Genomic DNA, 21,005 nt, shown 5'->3' with positions numbered 1-21,005 from the left:
ATTTGCTATAGTGTTTTCCTGTCCCCTAGGACCCTAAGTTATAGTTAGGGCTCGACTAACATCCTCTTGCCTAGGGGTTTCTGAACTTCACTACGAATGTTTATTTCAAATGAAACCTGATACTGAAAGGACCAAAGGTTTTATTGTTTGTTTGTTTTGAAACAAGCTGTGTTAGCTCAAGCTAACTGTCCCAGGGTTTGCTTTGAAAAAAAAAAAAAAAAAAGAAAGAAAGAAAAGAAAGCTGTGATGCAAATTATGGCATTAATCTGCTCCTCTGAAATGTAAAGATGTTTTCTGACAGAAACAAAAGGAAGCAAAATTTGAACCTGCATGCAGATCAACAACACACCTCTGACACCTTTCCTGTCCGTCTCTTTCAGAAACCAAAGCAACCTCCTGAAGTGCTAGTTCACAGTCTCGGTTCCTGGAATAACATTGCATTATAATGACAGGAAAAGGCAGTCAGGAAAGCACTAATAAAAGTTATTAACCACATCAGCTGGAAAATAATTTTGCCGTCTTTTCCTCAAAAGACTAAAGAAGTTGGCAAGGGGATGGGAGCGACACGATAGAGAAGAAGATGGTGAGAAGGCAAGGCTTAGCAATCTGTACCTAAATATCTGTGCAGGAAAACACTTCTTGCGCAGTCACACGCAGGTACTATTTGAGGCCTACAGCGTCTCTGCACACAGCGCAGGCAGCCACCTGCCAGAGCTTATTCCTCTGTACCCAAAAGCCACCCGGCAGCACGACTGCACCCCGACACTTCTCCCTTTCTCCCCCAGCACCAGCCCAGCCGCAGCAAGCAGCCCTTCGCCAGGGGCGGGAGGGAGAAGGAAGCCATCAGCCAGCACTGCCGTGACCTCCTCTGTGAAGACCCGGGGGAAGACAGCAGAAGAGAAACTGAAAGAGGATTCCTGCAGCCAGCCCGAAAGCAACACGACAGCTCCCTTCTCTGCCATTCGGGAGCTGCCTCTGTGCCAAAACTCAGGAATCCCTGGGCAATAAGACCAGCTGGCTGGGGGAGGAAGAAAGCATCTGACTTTTCCAAACTTGCTGTAGGGGAGTATCCCCCAAAAATTTATGGGTGCAGCTCTGCCAGCGCTTTCTCCTCTGTTGACAAGCATCCCAGAGAAAAGATATTTTCCCTCTGAGCTGCAGAAGGTATTTTGCAGCACTTCATGAATTGCTTGAATGAAAAACCAAAGACAGGTTTACCAAGACTAAATATATTTATTTAAGCACAGCTGTTGGTTTAGACTTAGCACAAGAGGTGCAGGGCAGGTATTTTATTTGTTTTGTTTTCACTATTGATATCTTAAGATTTACTTCTGCGTGCAAACCTTTTTTAATCTGGGGGGAAGTAGAGGGGGTTGACTACTCATATGCCCTCTACTGTGATTCATTCAATACTTTTTAAGTTGCCAGGATAAACTATTGATTCAACAGAGTAATGCTGCATAATTCTAAAAATATGCATGTTAACAACACCAGTGTATGCAATCTCACCAAAACTGGAGATTCTGAATGACAAAGTGGTGTGACATATAATGATGTAGCCCTGCTATAGTATCACAGCGTATCGACAAGATGTGTCATATCAGTATGTGTCCTTATTGCTTTCGGTGTCCTCCACTTCACTCCATGACACGGCATCTCGAGAAGGCATAAAGGCTCCTGGCATTTCACTAAATCTTACAGTTTCCTTTGCAATTACATGGCAGTTCCTAAAAGCAAGGAGGAAGGCACTGTAATAATGGCATTGATTCCTCCTTAGTATTTAAAATTAGTATGACACCCCTGGGACCATAAAACATTCATCACAGACTGATAAAACACAAGTTATTTCAGAGCAAGGGAGTGTTACAGACTCTCCCCACCCCTCACTCTTATGGATGTTACAGCTTTACCATCATTTTTAGATAGATCTGGCACTTGGCACTAGTGGCACCCAGCAGCATTGCCACAGTTAAGGACATGTCAGCGTAATGCAGCTTTTGTTGTAAGGCTGTAAACCAATTCCAACCTGCCATAATAGCTCTAATGTAAACTACTAATCATCCCTGCCTCTCCTCGAGTGGTGCGCAGTGTAGCTGGCAGTATGGTTAAAAAAATAAATAAATAAGAGCACTCGCATATTCTTCTGAAGGAAGCGGTGCGTGTCGCACAGGCGGCTGGCAGAAGCCCTCTCCTTCCGCTCACCTACCCTTCCACTGTAACAAAACAGCGCCGCTTTGGTCCGTTGCAAACCCTCCCCACAAACAGAAAGCCTTCAGGCTATGGCAGCGCCTTCGCCTTCTCCCTTGAATTCCCACCCACGCCGCGACAGAGCATGGATTCGGAGGAGCTGCTGCCCTCCTGCTCCTCTTCCTCCCACACGTGCAGCCAGGCCAAAACCACCGCCATGCTCTGGGGTCGGGGCTTTCCAGCGCTGCTGGCCTGGGGACAGTCCTTCAACATCTGCTGGCACTGGGGCTGGCACCAGGAGGAGGAAGAGGAGGAGGAAGGCCAGGTTTCCTGGCATGCTCCGGGGCAGGCCAGGCTGCTTCCCGCAGCCCTACTCTTCAGCTCCAGACCGCTCTCATCCTCCTGAGGTCGGCAGGGCCAGAGGCCAAAGGCTCGGCCCCACGACGGAGGGCACAGGCGCTGTGCTGGCGGCAGACGGAGCTCGGTTTCCTCACTGGCAGAGAAATGACGTCCAAAGCGGGCGCTGGGTTGTGAAAGCAGGGATTTGGATGTTGGGACACGCCAGGTGCGCAGCCACCTTCGCTCTGCCCCCTTGTGCACACGCAGCAGTGACACAGGCTGTAATTACACCGTATCGCTTTGGCAGAACCCTTGCCTCATTCGGCACAGAGGTAACCATAAAAGTCGTCTTTCCTAACTTTTAGAACTACCTCAACAGCTCTCTGGCGGGCCTGTGTGGGGAGAGGGATTAAGTATTAGGTGCAAGTTAATTTTTGCCTACCATCAAACTTTCCTGCCTGATGGTTTCTTTGCCCACCCCTGGAACTGGATGTTTTAAAACCTGGAGTTGGTACGCCTGCGAGCAGGAAGTGTTTAGTCTGTTCATATGCTTTAGGCATATAAAGTAGAAGCCCTCAGCGCAGGAATTAAAATTAAGAGATGCATGTTCTCAAATTAATATTTCACGATCAATTATAAATAGACGTGGTGCAAATTATGATACTGATTAACTAGAAACTGGGGCAAATTAAAATACATGTATATGATATTTCAATCACTTTTAAGAAGGCTATCAATCAGCTTTAAGGTCTTCTGGACTTCCACTCACTGCCGCCTTCGTCAAAGCCAGTTTTCTACACATCACAAATACCAAACTTAACTACTACGACTTCCAAACTGCAAAATGCTCAGCATTTAGTCTTCCCCTACCAAATTTCAATCAAACCACATATACAGAAGACAAAAGGCAGGAGGAAAATGCCAAATAAGTTCCTTGAGAAGCTTTTAAACTTCCAAAAGGAGTTATTAGTACATGAAAACTGTTTGTAATCCATCAGTAAGATGACTTTCAGTGACCGCATTTCTAGAGTTAATAGCCTGGTGTCACAATTAAAGTTAGTTCGTCTTCTGGCAATTCACTTATTAGAGTTTTCATTTTTAAAAGCTGATTATATTGAGATCTTTATACAAACAGGACTTTTTTTTTTTTTTAATCAAATTGAAGCATTGCAAGGAACATCGGAACGGTAATTTCTAGTGAAACTATGAGTTGTTTAGTCCACTGAACACTTGTTATACAACAAGGGTTCTCTGGATACTAAACAACGAAATGATACGTGAGGCAATACCAGACTTGCAGTGATTTATTGTAGAAATAAAAGACTAGTTTTTGCCAGCAATAAGCAAAGAGCATAATCAGATATCAAAGAGGAAAAGTAAAGCATTAAGCAACAGCCAAAGCTCCGGTTGGTTAGCTCTCTCCCCCCAAAGAGACTAAGGGGCAAAGCCTCACGTTTCCCCACTGTGTTATCAGGATGCCCCACGTGCTGGGCAGCCTGGTCGGTCCAGCCACCGAAGGACTACACGGGGCAGTCTCTCAAACCCTGTACTCATCGTATGTCGAGGCTCACTGCTCCGTTGTGTCGCCTGATTATTTTGGCTCCGAGGACAAGACGTGTCGCCTCTCCTGTCTCAGGTCGATGCGCCCAATTTGAACAGAACAGTGCGAACCTGTCCCATGAAGAGGAACTGGAGGCCACGTGCTTGCCGTGAGCAGGCACACCTGGTAACCTATGCGACTGCTTTTGTTCTGGGCTACGCGAGTCGCCTACCCCTGCCGATATGGGTCAGCAGAGGGTCTCGCCACGGCACTGGCTAACCCAGCTTACACCAGCCACCTGCAGGTATGCCGCATACGTGATTCGTGCTTGGAAAATTGTTCGGAGCATAAATAGCCTCTTCCCCTTTACTTCTGCACACTGCTTTTTCTTAGTGACACAATCGCTGATTGTGCCCCGCTTATCCTCCCAGCTTTGGATTCGCCTTCCTTGTGCTCCGAGATCAGAACTTCAGATAAAGTTTCCTGATCTGACCGGGGGCAGTGGCTGGTGGTGGCTACACTTTCAGAGTGAAGAGCTGGATCTTTTCAGTTCACAACTCAAAGCAATTAACTTTTTGCACTGAATCTAGACTCCAGAGCTCAAACTTTTCCCTCTCCCAAAAAAAAGGCTGTCTCGAATCCCACCTATAAAAATGAGAAGCCCAGTAAGATGCGGCAGAAAAGATACTCACTTTTAAAAGACAGGCTAAAGTGTATGTGCCAAGGGCACACAACTTTGACTAAGTTTAGGTAGAGAGAAAAAGACCTAGTTTGGTTTACTCTGAATTGAAATCCTGAAAATCTCTCTGGTAAGCACTAGAAAGCAAGCTCTTCTTGGAAAACTAACCACACGCCTCGGAGACAGAAGGGCTGGGTTTACACCAGACCTCGTCGCTGCGTTCACTCACCAGCACAGAGCCCGAGGATGAGCTCCCAGCCATCCCTCCGCTGTGCCACCTCTGCAACGGGGCTGCTCCGGTGCTGCAGCACGACTGGGGCGCTGGGACGGGGGAATCGAGGCCAAGGAGTCAGGACGGGAGACGCGGCTCCCTGCACCACCAGCACTTCCCAGCCCTTCTTCCTTCGCCTCTCTCCCCTGGAAGATCCTCTGGCAGCTACTGCTGCCAGCGAGCGCGGGCGTTTCTGAGAGCTAAGGACAGCCCCTCGGAGAAACACGGGCGGCCCAAAACACTGGCACTTCAATGCTTTTGAGACTCCTGCCTCGAAAAGTTACTTGGCGACTTCTTACAGTAAGCAGAGTTAACTGATCCAAGCTTTAATTAAGCATATCGCAATAAACACTTTCGCTTTTTGTCACGCTGCAGTCCCAGTTTTGAAATTACTGCATGAAAACACGGCTAATCTAGGTGAAAACATTCCTGTTGACAAGCTGGCTCATTTTTGAAGCCCTGGCTAGACAAACCGAGTCAAAGCAAGGCAGCAGGCAACTGCCAAGAGGGAACTGCGCACAAACAACTGTACGAGGAGGAAACTACTTGTCCTTGGAAGTAACCACCCTGAGTCAGGACTGAAGGAAAGCTTTCCAGTTCTGTCAAATCTGTCCCAGTCCTACTCGGGCCAGCTGACGTTTCCCTGGTGGTATGTTTGCTGCCTTAATCTGGCATTTCCAAATTCAACATTTTTTTTAATAGTAGTCAAGAACGTAACAGCACCAAAACGCTCGGGTCACATTTTCATCACGCTGTTTCTCCTTGGTTCGAAAAAGATTTGGAAAGTGTTACGCACCCTAGGCACAATACCCGGTTTTACTCTGCCAAGAGAAACTAATGCTAGAAAAATGCTCAGATGACTTCAAACTGTACGCACATCTGCCTTTCTGTCGTTAGGGTTCTTCTGCTTGTTTCCCTTTTTTATCTCTGCATTTTGAGAAAGAGAAAGGAGAATCCCAGCCTCCTGCGGAGCTGCCAGGAGTGAAGAAAATGAGAGGAAGCGCTACCCACGAGGCCACGTGCGACGGAACGCACACAAAACGCGCTCACTGCGCAGCTCGCTCGTCCCACTGCTCCGGACACTCGCTGCAAACACCTCCTGTCTGCCTCACCTGCCTGCTCAGACACCACGCCAGCTCCCTTTTCCACCACCGTTCCTCTTGTTAAAGCTACCAGCAGCTCCACAGAGGCTCCCTGGCTGCTAAGCGGAGGAAGTCAGAGGCACTCACTGACTTTATGGAGTTTTGGGCTGAGGTCTGAGGACGCCGCACGGGTCCGTACAGACGTGCGGCTCACCGTAAGTTTGTTAAGACCAGAAGCGCGCTAACCTCTTCTAGAGCAACGGGAGGGAAGAGGAAATTCAGATCTTCGCTTCCTGGCAAACTCAAAGCTTCCTTTGTCAATGTTACAGGACAGAAAAAAATAAAAAATAAAAAAATAATAAAAAAAGAAGAGTTATTACTAAGCATGCTGCAAACCAAAAATTAAAAAAAAAAAAAAAAAAAGAGAGAGATAAAAAAGCGAAAGCGCAGCTCCTCAGCCATAACTAACCCCCAGTCCCCGGGAGCAGGCTCCTGACAGCCAGGGCTGCAGGGCGAGGGGCCGGGCAGCGGCAGCCCCCCACCGCCACCCGCCCTCACAGCGCCTTACCTGGGGCCGGACCCGGCAGTCCCCGCTCTGAGGCAAAGCGGCCGGAAGGAAAAAAAAAAAAAATGAAATAATAGTAATAATAATAACCGTAGCGAAGCCGCAGCGGGGCCCTCCGGCTGCGGCCCGGCCCCCGCCACACCCCGCGGCCGGGGGGCGGCCGGCGGCGGGGAGGAGCCCGGCGGGGCACGGCGGCCCCAGCGCCCCCAAGGTCGCGGCGGCCCCGCTGGGGCTCGGCGGGGAGGCGGCGGCGGCGGCCAGGTCTACCCCGCTCCGCGCTCGGGGCGCCGCCGCGGTGTCCGGGCGCGGTGCTCACCTGCGGGCGGGGGGCAGCGGCGGCGGCCCAGCTGCCGCAGGATGGCGGCGATGCCGGCGCGGTAGACGGCGAGCAGGGGCGGCAGCGCAGACAATAGCGACATGGCTGCCTCCTCCCGCCCCGCGGAGACCAGGGGAAGGCGCCCGGCCGGCTGCGTGGCGCGGCGGGGCTCCGGCGGCGGGCCGGGGGCGGCTCCGGCGGCACCCGCCCAGCGGAAGGGCAGGGGAGGAGGGAGGGAAGGAGGGAAGGGAGAAGGGAAGGGAAGGAGGGACGGAGGGAGGGAGGCGCCGCTGTCACGGCCGCGCCGCGGCTCCCGCCCTTCTGGGCATGTGCGGCGGGGGAAGGGAAGGGAGGGAGGGAGGGGAGGGAAGGGACGGGCCCGCGGCGGAGGAGGGGGGCAGCCCGGAGACCGGACCCCAAAGCCCAAACCCTGCACCAATGTCAGCGCCTCGGCCCCGTGGTGAAGGCGGAGAGGGCTTGAGGCAGCGGGGAGCCCGCCCTGATGGCCCTTCTGACCGACTGCAGGTCTGGCTGAGGGGCGGGCGGCGCTCGGGGGGTTCTCGGGTGCGTTGTTCCACTAACAGAGATGTGCTTCAGCCCTGGCACCGAGCTAAAACTGTCAACAGCAGTCCCGCGAGAGGAAGCTTTTACCCCTGTGCTCGGTTTCAACCCGTAAGTAACGCTTCGTCCATGAGGAGCCACGCAAAGTTTTGGGGGTGCTTTCAAGTGTCATCTCTTCCTCCCCTTAAAACAAAACAAACTCACTTTCTAGAAAAACACACAGCAATACGACTTCTTCTGCGTCAGATCAGATCGCTCAGCAGAACTGGCTTTCTGTCTGCTCTCGGAAATATATGCATAAAGTCAAAGCAGACTCTGTAGTTGCTCCGGGACAAAAACAAGCATTTAATGTTATGTATCTCTGAATTTCTTCTCTTTTTATTAACACGCCGGATTATGCAAGCATAAATAATAAACGACATCACGCAGTCACATCAATGAAGGTTTCGTTCTTAATGTATATTGTTCTCAGCCATGCACGCCGTGGTAGGAAGAGCATCACAAAAAGACATGAAAGAAGAAACACTGACATTTAGAAAAGGTGTATTATTCTTTCAACTTATCTCAGTAAAAATCAAGTCCTGGCTCCTTTATGCTGAGGACTCTTTACAGCCTATTCTCAGAACTACAGCATTAATGAAAGCTCTTTGTAACTTTAAACTGTGAAACTTCCCTACAGTGCATTTATGCTATCTTTATATAAATACGCCATGCTTTCTCGGGTTTTCTCGTATAATAAAATCAATCAATGCACATTCAAGCCGTGGAAATAAATGTTCTTCTGTCCTTTTTCAGACAGTGCTATGCAAAAATTAGACCAAGGGGGGGAACAACTGATGGGTCAAGATTATGTTCTTACTGGTCCTACTACTTCTTTCAGTGTTAAAATTATTTCCAACCCTCCATGATTCATAGAAGGATTGCGGAAAATTTGTCTGAGCACCATTTATTTCTTCTAAAGGCTGATGGGATGTGAAGTAGAGGAGAAACAATAACATTAAGAAAGTCTCTATGTCTTCGATTCTTCTCAATTAGTGTATTATGATACATTCTAGTTTTAACTGATACTTCCTTTTCCTTGTTTTTCTGTAGTTATATTTTTTTCTTATTGATATGCTGGTGGTTTTTTTTTTCCCTTACAATCATTAGCTGTGTAGCTTTGAGTCTTTGGGCTGGAATCTTGTCCATCTGCTTTAGATACCTCACTGAGACATTATTACCTCAGTGAAATTTTAGGTGTCTGAGCCCTGGAAGGGACGAAAGTAGTAATCTAATTGTCTCAGCTTTCCTATACAGACAGTGGCCAGCGAAAGGCACTTCTGAAGACCTGCAGAAGATGACTGCTTCCTTTGAGGTGCTTTGAGCGCTTCCCTCTTTCCGCTGACTGCAACAGTGAACTCACACAGCCAGCAGGCAAAGACAGCCTGTGGTTAGAGCACAGATAGCCTCTTGGAAAAGTCATTGGAAATACTAGTAATACTCCATCCACACTTGCTCCAGCTGATCCATCCCTCCTGCAGGACTGGCAGTAATGAAGTGGTATGTGATCATAGCACTTCCACCCACATTTTGCATAAAGATGCATAAAGCCGTAAGAAAGGAAGTGGGTGATGTTTCTAGACTCTTAATTAAACCCTGAGCTCAAACTTCCCAGCAGAATGGCATAATCAGCAACCATAAGGTATCACGGGTGGTGAGGTGTTGCAGCGGAGAGCCTGCGCAGCCAGGAACACAAGAGGCACGGGGCCGTGCCGGAGCACACAGAAGTGAATCCAAGGGTGGGCTAGCAGTTCAAACACTCTGGCGTGGAGTGGACAGCATGGGGAGCAAAAGGGGGTTAGGCCCGTTTCTCGTTTTGTTCCATGACGATCCCCCAGACAGCACGTCTTTCCCAGGTACGTGAGTTTGACTCCCTTTGAGATGAGAACGAGTCATCGGCTCTCTGTACTCACCACACAGAGGTGCAGGTTCAGTGGGAGAGGCTGGCCATGCTTTTTGCCTGAGCATGGCGTAACAGTGAGGCAGCCTCTCGAGAGGCAAGCGGTGTCTCATCAATCCCTCTCAGGCGGTGACATCCAGAATTCCACTTCCTTGCTCACTTTGAGACGTGCTCTTTGCATTTCGCACGTACGTCAAAGCTGGTGGCCCGAACCGGAAGACGTGAGACATAATTCTGACTGCTGCTAATTTTTCAGGCTTCTGAAAGGGATTTAAATGCCTCTGTTCCTAAGCTGGATTGCAGTAGAACTTGAGGCAAGAGATAAGTGCCTATCTTCCTGAACATGTGTGGGTGAATAAAGTTAAATGCCCGAGGAGCTTTCAGGTTCAGTAGGGAGGTGCTCACAAGATTAGGCAGCGATGGGAAATAGTCAGTTGGGATTGTTGTCTGCAATTCATGTGGGGTTTTGAGTACCTGCATACCATTTTGACAGGCTGCATGCTCCTATTTTTTCCTCTATGCAAAAAAAGTCATTTTAGTTACCCCCAAACTAGACTTGCCAGATAGTAGGCATTTGAGCCTAGCATGATCATACAGAAGACTCAGTTCTCAGGGACCCCTTCAGCAGCTTGGGGAGGGTGTTACCTGGAAAACAAATTAACCTTTGCCAAGAGGACAGCTGTCCACAGCTATGCAGTGGGAAGTCCCTGGGATTGAGAGCAGACACCCATACCGTGGGCAACCATCTATTGGGATGCATTTATTTTTATTTAGTAGCATGAGGGATGGGTCTACAAACAACCCTCTGTGAACCTGCATTAGTGCTACTGCATTTGCCTGTGATGCAGAAAGGTTTTTGACCCCTCTCAATCTTTTTCACATATTTCACTTTTCAAGAAAATGGTCTCATCAGGAAAAAACGACCCTTGTCAGTGTGCCAGTAGTGATAAGGAAGTGAAGCCCAAGAACAGAGTAAACAAAAGAAATTGGAGTTTTGTAGCCTAGCACTGATGGTAAGTTCATGGGAAAGAGGGGACAGAGTCCTAGTCCATATTCCCTGAACAGCTTACGCTTTTTAGACTGGAGAAGAATAGGATGAAGATATGGACTGTTAATAGCTAAGAGAGTCCTCGAACGGGAACAACCTCCTCTCTTCAGCCAAATGTGCAAGCCACCAACCTATTACACAAGAAGCATGCTGCGCTGATTCCTCTTGCTGAGCTTTTTTTAAAGTGACTGGCCCTGCAGCATCATCATGCGTACTTGTGCATCGTCGTGCTCGGCGCATGTCATGCTGTTAGGTCGCACCTGGTCTGCAAAGCCTGCAGCGTGAGTAGCCGGGGCTGGGTTTGCTCCCCGCAGCACCCCTGCTCCCTGGCAGGTAGGATCTGAGCAACTTCCCCTGCTGCTATCGCCTGCCGTTCAGGCAAGACTCAGAGACCAAAGAGATAGAAGGCAGAAAAGAGCCGATAATGTAGAACAAAATAAAATCCCCAAGCACGTGTGCTTGCATACGGTACTTCTGAAGGAACCTAAGTATAAAGTAGGTGAGGTGTAACAGAAATGCAAGAGCTTTTGTTAAAAATAGCTTCTGTCATAAAATACATCAAAACAGTGGATATACTTAGAAATGATTATGGTTATTAGTGGTCTACAAAGTGTACTCGGCAACTTTAATTGGTGAATTTGCTGAAAGAATAACAAAATAGCTGGAAAGCCTAGATATGGCAAGGATTAACCAGCCTTATTTCAGCAGTGAAAAATCAGTTCTCATGCATTTCTTTGACTTTATTTGAAAACATCCATAAGTATATAAAAGAATACCGATTGATTAGCATACATGGAGTTTTAAGAGCCCTTTGAGAAGATCCTGCACATAAGGGAAGCTAAACATCTGTGGGGTAAGAACCAGAATATTTACAAAACAGAAGGAAAGAACAAAAACCTGCACTCAGACTAGAGCAAAACAGGGAGTGACTTCCATTGTGAAATCTGAGCAAAATACCAGCAGGGTGTCCAGTTACCCTTCTAGGTCTGAGGCTGGCTAATACATTCCCTAATGTCTTGGATGGGGCAAGGGAGAAGTTGTTGCAACAAAGTGGCACAGAGCTGTTGGCATTAATCAAGGTGGGAGAGGAACGGAAGGATCTCAGACAGATTTCTACAAGACAGGTCGCCTGGCGGTGGTCCAGCATGAATAAAGTAATGCTATTGGGAAAAAAATAATAATAAAAAAAAAAGATTAATCGTGCCCGCTATAGAAATGGCTTTGTTGACAGTGCAGTTGTGTAAAAAGATACCCTCTGTCAATACCTGCAGTGTGGTTATTTCAGTGTTTGTACGGCAGCGCCTGCAAGCGCCTGTGGAATAGTGTGTGCAACACTGCCCAACCCATATTTAAGAGGATTTTGCAAAGGTTCGGCCAACAGTCAATAAGGTGATTATAGTCCCAAACAAGAGTTTTCCATGGCACCTGGCCCTTCATCTCTCCATGATCTCTCCCTTAGCAATATTGCAAGATAAACATGGCTTTCATCAGAAACTCGAATAGCAACATTCTCATGTGGAGGAAATAGAAAAGCAGAGTCACCCCTCACAAGCTGGGTATCATGAGTTGATCCGCACCTGTATTTTTGCTGCATTTGCTTGCAAGAATACTTGGTACCACATACAGCACTATTAAAAGAGGCAAGGTTCATGGGGAGAAAATAGCAGATGGGCTTCCAGGCGCACATAGCCTTGCCTGTGATCTTAGACAAGCGTGGCTGTGACACCACTGCTGCTGGTTGGACTCGAGATGCAGCACCAGAGCTCACTGGTCTCCCCTGTGCCGTCTGCTGGCACTTCCCTGATGGCTGCTCTTGTCTCCATCCGCGCCAAGCAGCCTCAGGCAATGGTGTGACCAAGCCCTGTGGGCACAAGGAGCCTTGGTGCCTGGGGACACCGGCTGTGACACATCCTACGCGCCACAGACAAGCAGGTGACAACAAGCTACGATCAAGGAGTGCTTGCTCTGCAGATGGGCGGGCGGCAGGGTGATGGGAGCTGGAGTTTGGCTGTCAGGTTCTGCAGTGGTGCAGGAGGGACAAAGTGTCCGGGATTGTGCCAGGCACAACTGCTCGTGTGGTCAGGGCTGTGGCTGGTGTTTTACACGGTGAGTGAGGGAAGGCATCTGCTGCTGCCAAGAGAAAGCGGTAATTAACCGGTTTGAACTTTTCATGCAGCTTGAAGTGACCTGGGTTTGTGCCCCAGTCTGTGTGTGTGTGTGTGTGTTTTTCCTCATGCATTCCCATTTTGCCCATCGACTTCTGGACAGGAGCTGATGCCTGTCATCTTTAGGACCCGCGCTGCTTTCGTGCTCCACTGTGCAGACGTCCTGGGCTCCTTGGGCATCTCCTGCCCACAGCACTCCGCGGTGAGCACAGGGAAAGCAATTCCCTGTGAGTTGTCACAGGCTGTCCGGGGTGCTCAGACTGCCTGGCTCTAGGCTGCTGCTGACGAGAGAGGAAGCAGCGATGGGTAAAGACACGTGTAGCATGAGCTGGAGGGAAGATCAGGCCAAAACACAAAGCAAATGCAGAGAAAAGGGAGATACGCAGATGCCACAAAACGAGAGTTGTGGGAAGGGCTAGAGATGGGTCAGTCTCTGGTTCAGCTTCACTGAAAAATGAATGCTCCAGCTGGCTGCTCACCCAGACCACAGCACACAGTGGGAGGAAGAAGGCAGGCGACCCTCGGTAACCAGGAGATGCCTAGCGCCCTTGGAGCTACCTCCCGTCTATACCAAATGTGCCAGGGGCTGCTGAGCATCGGAGGGCATCCAGCAGCACCTCGAGCCCACTCTGCCCCTGCTGTCCTTTTGTCCCTCCTCTGACACAGCTGCCACCACCGCTACCTCTCCTTGTCCCGCGGCAGTCAGCGCCCGGTCCGTTTTTCCCAATTCTGCCTCGCTTTGCTTTCTAATCACCCTGACAAACCTGTCTCTCTATCTGCCTACAGTCACTGGGTTCCCCATTCTCTTGATCACACCTGCCTGTCAGTTGTCCAAAAGATTACGTATGCCTCGATTTTTCCACTTACTTTAATAAATGAGTGGTTGCAGTGTTATATAACTTGTTTATGTTTGGCTTGCACAGTGATGGTTGGGATTTTGGCTATTCCATAGCATTACATTAATTTACTAGGCACAAAGCACAACTGTGTAAAAAGCTAGAAAGGGCAAGAAAGGAAAGGACTCAAAATGGGTGCATTTGAAAATTTAAAAGGGAATGCTACAAGAATAAAGAGGTCCTGCCATCCTTGAGGACAAGCTCACACGTGACATAGATAAGAGGAGACATCTGAAAAAAAAAAAAAAACCTCTCATTTCTTGTCCTTGGGATGATCCATGTCCCTGGAAGCACACTGAGCTTTGCTTTTCACTCTTCAAATCACTTTTTGTCGGTACAGAAGAAAACTGTGGTGTGATCAGAGTGCCAAATTGCCTTACGAGCCACTGCAGAGAAGATTCAGCAAGGCACAGACCTTACACTTCTCTAACACTTGCCTGTGATGAGCCATAAAATGTCCAAGAGTTATACTTTGACCCACTAAAATATAAGCACTAGAAATTATCCTAGACAGTTCATTGTGCTGACAAAAAGAATTTAAACACTGGAGAAAGCCAAGAGCTCATCATGAGAGTTGTTAAGAATACACTTCCTGACTTATCTAAATACGTCCGATTCCAATTATACATACAATATAAGATTATTGAAATTCAGGCTATCAAAAGGCAATAAACTTTCTGATTATACATAATATCTTACTTCTGATAGCCTAATGCCAAGTCCATTAAGGCAGCAGTTTAACTCAACATCATCGTCACATCCCGGTGCGCAGTGAGACAGTGCAGACCGAGAGATCAGCCATTTTAAAAAATCTGACACGAGAGACTCACAAATAAGTAACAAAGTGGTTGTTGCTGACTATGCTGGCGGCCCGAGAGCTGAGGCAGCTCCAGCCGGATCGATAACACCGGGATCCCCAGGGGGCACGCTGGTTAGAAACGGGGCATTGTAAGATTTCCTATTACACTAGGTTTTGTGGTGTTTCCTAATCTGCTGCCGCTGTTTCGGTAATACCAGCCATTTACATTCAGTATTTAATGATGATAAGCCTAACATAAAGGACTCGGATATCGCTGCTTGTATATACGATAGGCATATTTTTAGTTTCTGGGTTTGTGATTTTTTTTGAGTAAAATTATGCTTTTAAGTACCAGCGTGGCATTATCAAATGACATAGGTAGTTGACATGCATAAGAAGCTTTTAAAACTCAGATTTAAGCCTGTTTTGTAACAACTACTTTTCATCTAGTAAAAGACCTTAATCCAAACCAACCAATAACTCAAGTGAACAGTTACAGTCTTTAAAGCTACTTCTTAAAACGAGGCGCTTTTTTTTTTTTTTCTTTTTCTGGAAACTTGCGAAAGAACATCATATAGTGATCCACTATAGGTCATTTTGACTGTTAATTGATAAGTTTAGGATAAGCTTCTTTACCACTGCAGAACATTTTATTCCAATATCCCAGCACGATGTTCTTCTGCTCCCTGACTTCACTTCAAAGCAGATTTATATAAGGTCTAGATCACTAAACTATAGAGAGTTTATCCAACCTCTCATAATAATAATTAAAAAAATGCATATATTGTAACCGTATATGCATGTTTATGTGTATGGACAGATAAAATAACACTCTGAAATGTCATTAAGCTTGTGGGAGGGGAGTGGCATTTCCTACATCCTGGACTTAACATGGAAGTGTTTGAAGGGGTTAGTTGATGCTGTTACTTCTCTCCTGAAAGAGTGTGTATGTTTACCTATATCAATCACATGACAGCAGTGATGCTACTTTGAAAAAAAAAAAATATATATATATATATCGATTATAACATGCATTTGTTACACAAAAATTGTAGGTGGACAGCAAATTTTCCTGGTAACTGCACACTCAAATTGAAAGCCGTAGCAAATAGGTTTTAATCTATCAGATGTGCAAACCCAGGAGCCTTTGCTACTGTTTCAGATTAAAGGAAAGAAAGCAGCCAAAAATATACATTACATGCAAACTGAGTGGCTTGATGCTCATGATTTCGCTGGCTGGGTTTCTGATTGCAAAACAAGGGGGTTTCCTGCAACTGGCGTGTTGGATCTTGTGCCCATCTCACTTGTGGCCAGCCTGTCTTTTGTTGGGTTTTTTGCTTCCGAGAAGTAAGATCACAAACATCCATGCACTATGCTGAAGTATTTTTCTCAAGGAGGAATCAAGGTAAAAGCTGGTTTCTCCTTACTAAATTCTGCATCTGTCTTTCCTTGTTTTTTCATGTCTCACAACATCAATCATGCCCTAGTTCTGCATTGTCTTTCCACAAACTGTTTACAATATGCCATCAATAGCAATCAGGGATCTGATTCTCTCTCTCCTGGTATTGTTGATTAAATAGGAAGAGTAAAAACAGAAAGAGCACTTCCCTGCTTAATCAAAGTAGAGTTTATTTACACACAAAGGCATACATTTACCTGTATTCAGGCCCAAAGAAATTGCTTTTCCTACATACAGGCTTATTTTCCTCCTCTATGTAACTATTAACTGTTTCTGCTCCAAACAAAAGGTTAATTTACATCATGATGTTAAAAAAAGAAAATTTTACTAAACTTCAGAAATTTGTGTGGAGGAATGTCTGTGCTGCAGCCTGGGGAACGCACCAAACACAGGGCAGCCACACTGCATGAGATCGAAGATCAGCACCAGCCTGTATGTATCTGTTAAAATGACCAGTACCTGGTATCTTAGAGGGAAGTTTAAAGTCTTGTCACCAGACAATCTTCTATATGGTAAATTCCACCTTCTTTCTCATCTTCACTTATTATGCTGATACTTAATCCCTGGAGAGGGACTTTTCATCAGGGGGTATAGTGATAGGACATGGGGGAATGGCTTTAACCTGAAACAGGGTGGATTTAGATTAGATTTAAGGAGGCAATTCTTTACTCTGACGGTGGTGAGGCCCTGGCACAGGTTGCCCAGAGAAGCTGTGGATGCTCCATCCCTGGAGGTGCTCAAGGCCAGGCTGGATGGGGCTTTGGGCAACCTGGTGTGGTGGGAGGTGTCCCTGCCCATGGCAGGGGGGTTGGAACAGGGCAATCTTTAAGGTCCTTTCCAACCCAAACCATTCTATGATTCTATGATTAATAAAGATTGATAGACTAAAATTCTGAAGATGTAATGTCCATTTTTTGTCCTGCCACCATTAACTGTCTCTTTGGATACAGTTGGTATCGAGATAACTACTCAAATTACTTTTGAATTTTATTAAGTCTCTTCTAGTTGTTTTGTGCTCTGAGTTTCATGGTCTAACCACACACATTTGGTGACAAAATATTTCAATTTTTTTTAACTTTCCACCTAATAATCTTATTGCATAGCCCCTTGTTTCTGTATTTTGAGGCTGGAAATAAAAATCCCAGTCTCTCTTTAAAGCAGTTATTATTTTGTATACTCCTTTTTTTGTCTTACTCATTTCCTGTTTAGTGTAAGAGATCTTTTCCATTTCTTCAGAGGGAGTTCACGAGACAACACAATCTGTCAACCTTCTATTTAGACACCCCCTGTTCAAAGTGTGCTGTGGCGTGTCTATTAATGTTACCGAGACTGATGCACAGAACGAAGTGTTAGTATAGAGAGTACCTCGTGTATTTACACTGCGAGACTGCAAGTGTAAACTAGGAAGAGATTAAAGCATTAAGGGAACCAAGTGATGTTCTTGTCAAGGCCTGCACAGAGCTAGCTACTCGCACAGCTCTCCTCCCTGCTTGTAACTACTCGGCCACATGGGAACACGGATGAGGACGGCTGCCTGCTGCCCCTGGGCTCTCGGGGCAGGCTCTGGTCCCAGCACGCCTCGATAGGGCGAGACCTCCCCAGGTTCTGCGAGCGGGACAAATACATCCGACAGACCAGAGCAGGACTGCCTTGGGTAACATCTGCCCTCCCACCAGCCAAAAAGTCTTCTGCACCCATGCACGGTGGGACCGCATCCCCTCCTCGCCGACGAGATCCCCACGCGGCTGAGGACACTTTGTAAGTCATGTTTTTTCCTGCACTTTCCGTTTTTCTTACTAATACTTTTTGCCACTTGAGAGAGAGAGCGAGAGAGGGGGGAGGAAAAAAAAGAAAAAATATAAAGGCTGTCCAATGAGTCCTTGAAACATTGTAAATGGAAGGCTTGGTCTCGACCCAGACCTTGCCTTTTTAATTATCTGCTGCTGCTACTTGGAATTTTCGGAGCTGTTTGAGCCCTGTAATAACTTGTTTGATTTATAGTTACAATGATTTATTCCTGCTGGGGGGGGAACCACGCTGATTGCTTCTCTCTGGGCTTTGCTGAGTCACTCTGTACACTCATTAGCTATTGCAATGGGTCTCTAAAAAGACAAAATACCAGTCCTCGTAATTTTCTGAAAGAAAACACTTGATGCACACGCTGTAACACAGCCTGCAGAGTGTATCGTACGGGAAACTGAACCCACCTGTGCAGTGTGCAGGTACGTCAGGTTTTTTCCCAGCGCAATACGTTTTGCTATACAGTGAAGATCAGATGTTCTCTCTGTTATTTTTTTTGCTCACCTAAAGCCACTGGTTTATTTTATATTCTGTCTATGTGCTACTGCAATCTGTTATCTCTTTCACTTTTTCTTGCTGTGTACTAGGCTGATAGTTTCAATGAAAACTTAAGAACCCTTAAGAACCTCAAGCCTTTTTTCTGATCATTGTGCTGGATGGCAGTCCCACTTAATACATATCCTTTAGTTTGTTTGTTTGTTTTGTTTTTTACTCCCAGACCAACCAGTTTCCATTTACACATTCTGAAGTGCTTCCAGTAGAAAACCCAACCAACTGGATGTTTTTGTACGTGGTTGCTTTGCACCCTTTGAATAAAATCAGTCACCGCTTTACAGAGGGCCCATCACATATCATTTTGAGTACTCAACAAGAGGTAATTTTTTGCTGCATTCAGACCTCTTACACAAAGAGGAACTTTGCTCTTCTTTCAATATTAGCATCGTGCCTGCAAATAGAAATAATTTTGCCTTCAATTAAGCTTGCTACGCACCAGTGGAGCACCACTGACTTCAGGTTTATTCCAAACTTACAAGGCAGAGGAGAACAGATTTCACTACCCTGAAGATACATTTCCTGGTAGCCTGCAGACGCTAACCATAAACCCATCCAGACTACTAGTGCACAGCACCTCATCTACCTAGCCATTCATTTTACCATTTCCTTACCCCAGTGCGTTCTCTTTGAAGCTTTTGTTCGTGTTTCTTTAACCTGCACGCAGCGTAAGGCATCCTGGCCAGCCCACCCGGCAGGGACCCCTTGGGACAGCTGGCTGGGGGCTGCAGTGCCTCTCGAGGGACTGCCAGCTCACCCTGCCAACTTCGCTGATGCTCGGGGAAACAGAGGAATGCTTCCCCTGTGAATTTTCTATTATCAACTGGATCTCAAAATTTTAGGCTTTGCCTAGTTGTCAGTCTCTTTTTTATTTATGGACAGAAGAAACTCATTGAAAATATTCAAATCCAAGAATTAAGCCCTAGTGTGCATCTGGAAACAAATATATCTATTAAGATAGTGGAAATTACGTGACAAGACCCCTGTGGACTAATTAGTAGAGTCAGCAAACAAACATTGGCTTCTTGACAGAGATCGTTTTTCTAACTTTTTTTTCCTCCTGAGAATCTGCCAGTTCCTCCAGCATATTTCTTCGCCTCCTAATATTGTGAAAGGCACCATTACTGTCTCCTGCATCCTTAGCACCCACCAATTCCAATCAAAATAGCAGCAATGAGGATGGATACCCACTGCCAGGCTTTCCTGCCTCTGGAAGCAGCACAAAGAGGGCAAAGCTGGTATCGTACGTCCCGTTCCTTCCATGGGTGTACCCAGGCGGCACAAGAAGTGCAAGGCTTGGAAGGCTGTCACTCTTGTGTCACCACGGGGCAACACCTCTGTGGCTGGTGCAGTGCAGGTGAAGGAAGGTGAGGGGGGACTTTGTGGTCCCATTCGCAGCCGTGACTGCCAAGTGTGTCTGTGAGCACATGTCCTGGTGCTACCTGCTGCCACTGCTGATTTGCAGCAGTTAATATCTTTATGAAATGTATGTAAAATGCTCAGACTGAGGATCTTCCCCGGTAACTTGCTGAGGACAAGATTCAAAGCCCAGCAAGACTATGAAAAACATCTCCATAGGCTTTGGTTCTCTTTGCATATGATGCCTGGCTGCAAAATGGAAAGAAAGGGCAGAGCGGTAGCGAATGTCCATGAGTGAAAGCTGGCCTGGAAATATCCAGCACCCCGTTGGATTTATAATAACAGATGACATGGGAAACAGCAGCCAAAATCACCTTTTAGCACAGGAATGGTTTTCTACATTTATTGTAACAAGAAGGCAAACTCGTTTCTATACAGCGGCCTCCCTGAGGGATCTGGGAGCTGGTCCTCCACGTTCTAAATCCTCACGGACTGTCTCCATACTCTGACCTCCCCACCTGCGGCTGGGGCGAGCTTCATGAGAATGAAAAGAAATGAGCCACATCTAAGATGTAAATGCTGCAGAGGGTGTCTTTTCTGCTCCATCAGCAATGTCTGCAACACCGCCTTTGAGTCTCAGATTTGCTTACTGACGATAGCCCTTCTAGTGTTATGGTCCTGCTGTAGTTAAGCCGTGGTTTTGCTGGAAAAGTGACTCCAGAAAAAGAAAAAAAAAAGGCATCATGTGATTCCGTATGACTGCAGGCCAGATTATATCCTCAATTACACTTGTACAACCGTATTAAATACCAGTGGGGTTGCACAGGTGTAACTGGAAGCACGACTGCCCTGCACAATCTTAAACACCGCAGGGCAGAAGCAAGAAGACGCCATCTACCTCCACAGCTCCAGCCAAGCCGGCAAGCACAGCTACAGCACCGCAAAAATGTGCCAAATGTCCGGGTTTCCACGTTAAATCCTCTCAGATCTTACCTGAGGATGTGACTAGTGATTCTATCTATACACTCTCATACAAAAAGAGGGAATATTGAAGAAATAATAGTCTTCTCTACAAAAACAAGCAAACAGCAACAACAACAACAAAAAGATTTGAGCTCATACTTGAATGGTTTACTGGAAAGATTACAAGTTTCCATACCTGCTTTTCTTTGCATATCCGTGGTCTATTTTTCTCTCATACCCTAAGCAACAAGGGGACACATCAAGCAGGTGTTAGCTTATAAAATTAGAGACATTTTAAATACACTTTGCTAAGATATCTACACTGAGATGTCTGATGTTAAAAACAATAGAGCAAAAGATTTAAATGACTGAAAGCTATTTTAGAATAAATGTGACTTGTATCAGTGGTGTACACAAGAAGAAAATAAAGGAAAATTGCACAAATGGAAAGCATAAGCTGTGAATATCAATAGACTACAATATGT

General features: G+C 46.6%; 2 protein-coding genes across 9 annotated transcripts in view; both read right to left on the bottom strand.

Annotated features, from left to right (window-relative positions):
- The window catches only part of DHRSX (dehydrogenase/reductase X-linked), a 169,195-nt gene extending 162,080 nt beyond the window's left edge, over nucleotides 1–7,115 (bottom strand). The window contains exons 1-2 of one of the 3 annotated variants that reach the window (XM_066982969.1): nucleotides 6,980–7,114; nucleotides 6,667–6,693 (exon numbers count right to left, since the gene is read on the bottom strand). In XM_066982969.1, the coding sequence (XP_066839070.1) occupies nucleotides 6,667–6,693; nucleotides 6,980–7,082 (130 nt within the window). In that variant the 5' untranslated portion in view covers nucleotides 7,083–7,114. Of the gene's footprint in view, nucleotides 1–6,344; nucleotides 6,411–6,666; nucleotides 6,694–6,979 lie in introns of all 3 variants that reach the window. The other 2 variants (XM_066982965.1, XM_066982978.1) reach the window with 2 other exon arrangements.
- ZBED1 (zinc finger BED-type containing 1) overlaps nucleotides 1–21,005 on the bottom strand; it is a 54,753-nt gene that overhangs the window by 5,010 nt on the left and 28,738 nt on the right. The window contains exons 1-2 of one of the 6 annotated variants that reach the window (XM_066982945.1): nucleotides 6,980–7,072; nucleotides 6,667–6,693 (exon numbers count right to left, since the gene is read on the bottom strand). The exons of 1 other annotated variant lie outside the window; for it this stretch is intronic. The gene's annotated coding sequence lies outside the window, so the exon portion shown is untranslated. Of the gene's footprint in view, nucleotides 1–349; nucleotides 425–1,509; nucleotides 1,691–4,974; nucleotides 5,046–6,344; nucleotides 6,362–6,666; nucleotides 6,694–6,979; nucleotides 7,144–21,005 lie in introns of those variants that run through there. 4 more of the 6 variants (XM_066982950.1, XM_066982941.1, XM_048081172.2 and 1 more) reach the window with 4 other exon arrangements.

Source organism: Anser cygnoides, chromosome 1 (assembly GCF_040182565.1).
Source record: "Anser cygnoides isolate HZ-2024a breed goose chromosome 1, Taihu_goose_T2T_genome, whole genome shotgun sequence".
Classification (NCBI taxonomy): Eukaryota; Metazoa; Chordata; class Aves; order Anseriformes; family Anatidae; genus Anser; species Anser cygnoides.
Note: the sequence above shows the minus strand (reverse complement) of the source record. Positions and strands in the feature narration are given on the sequence as shown.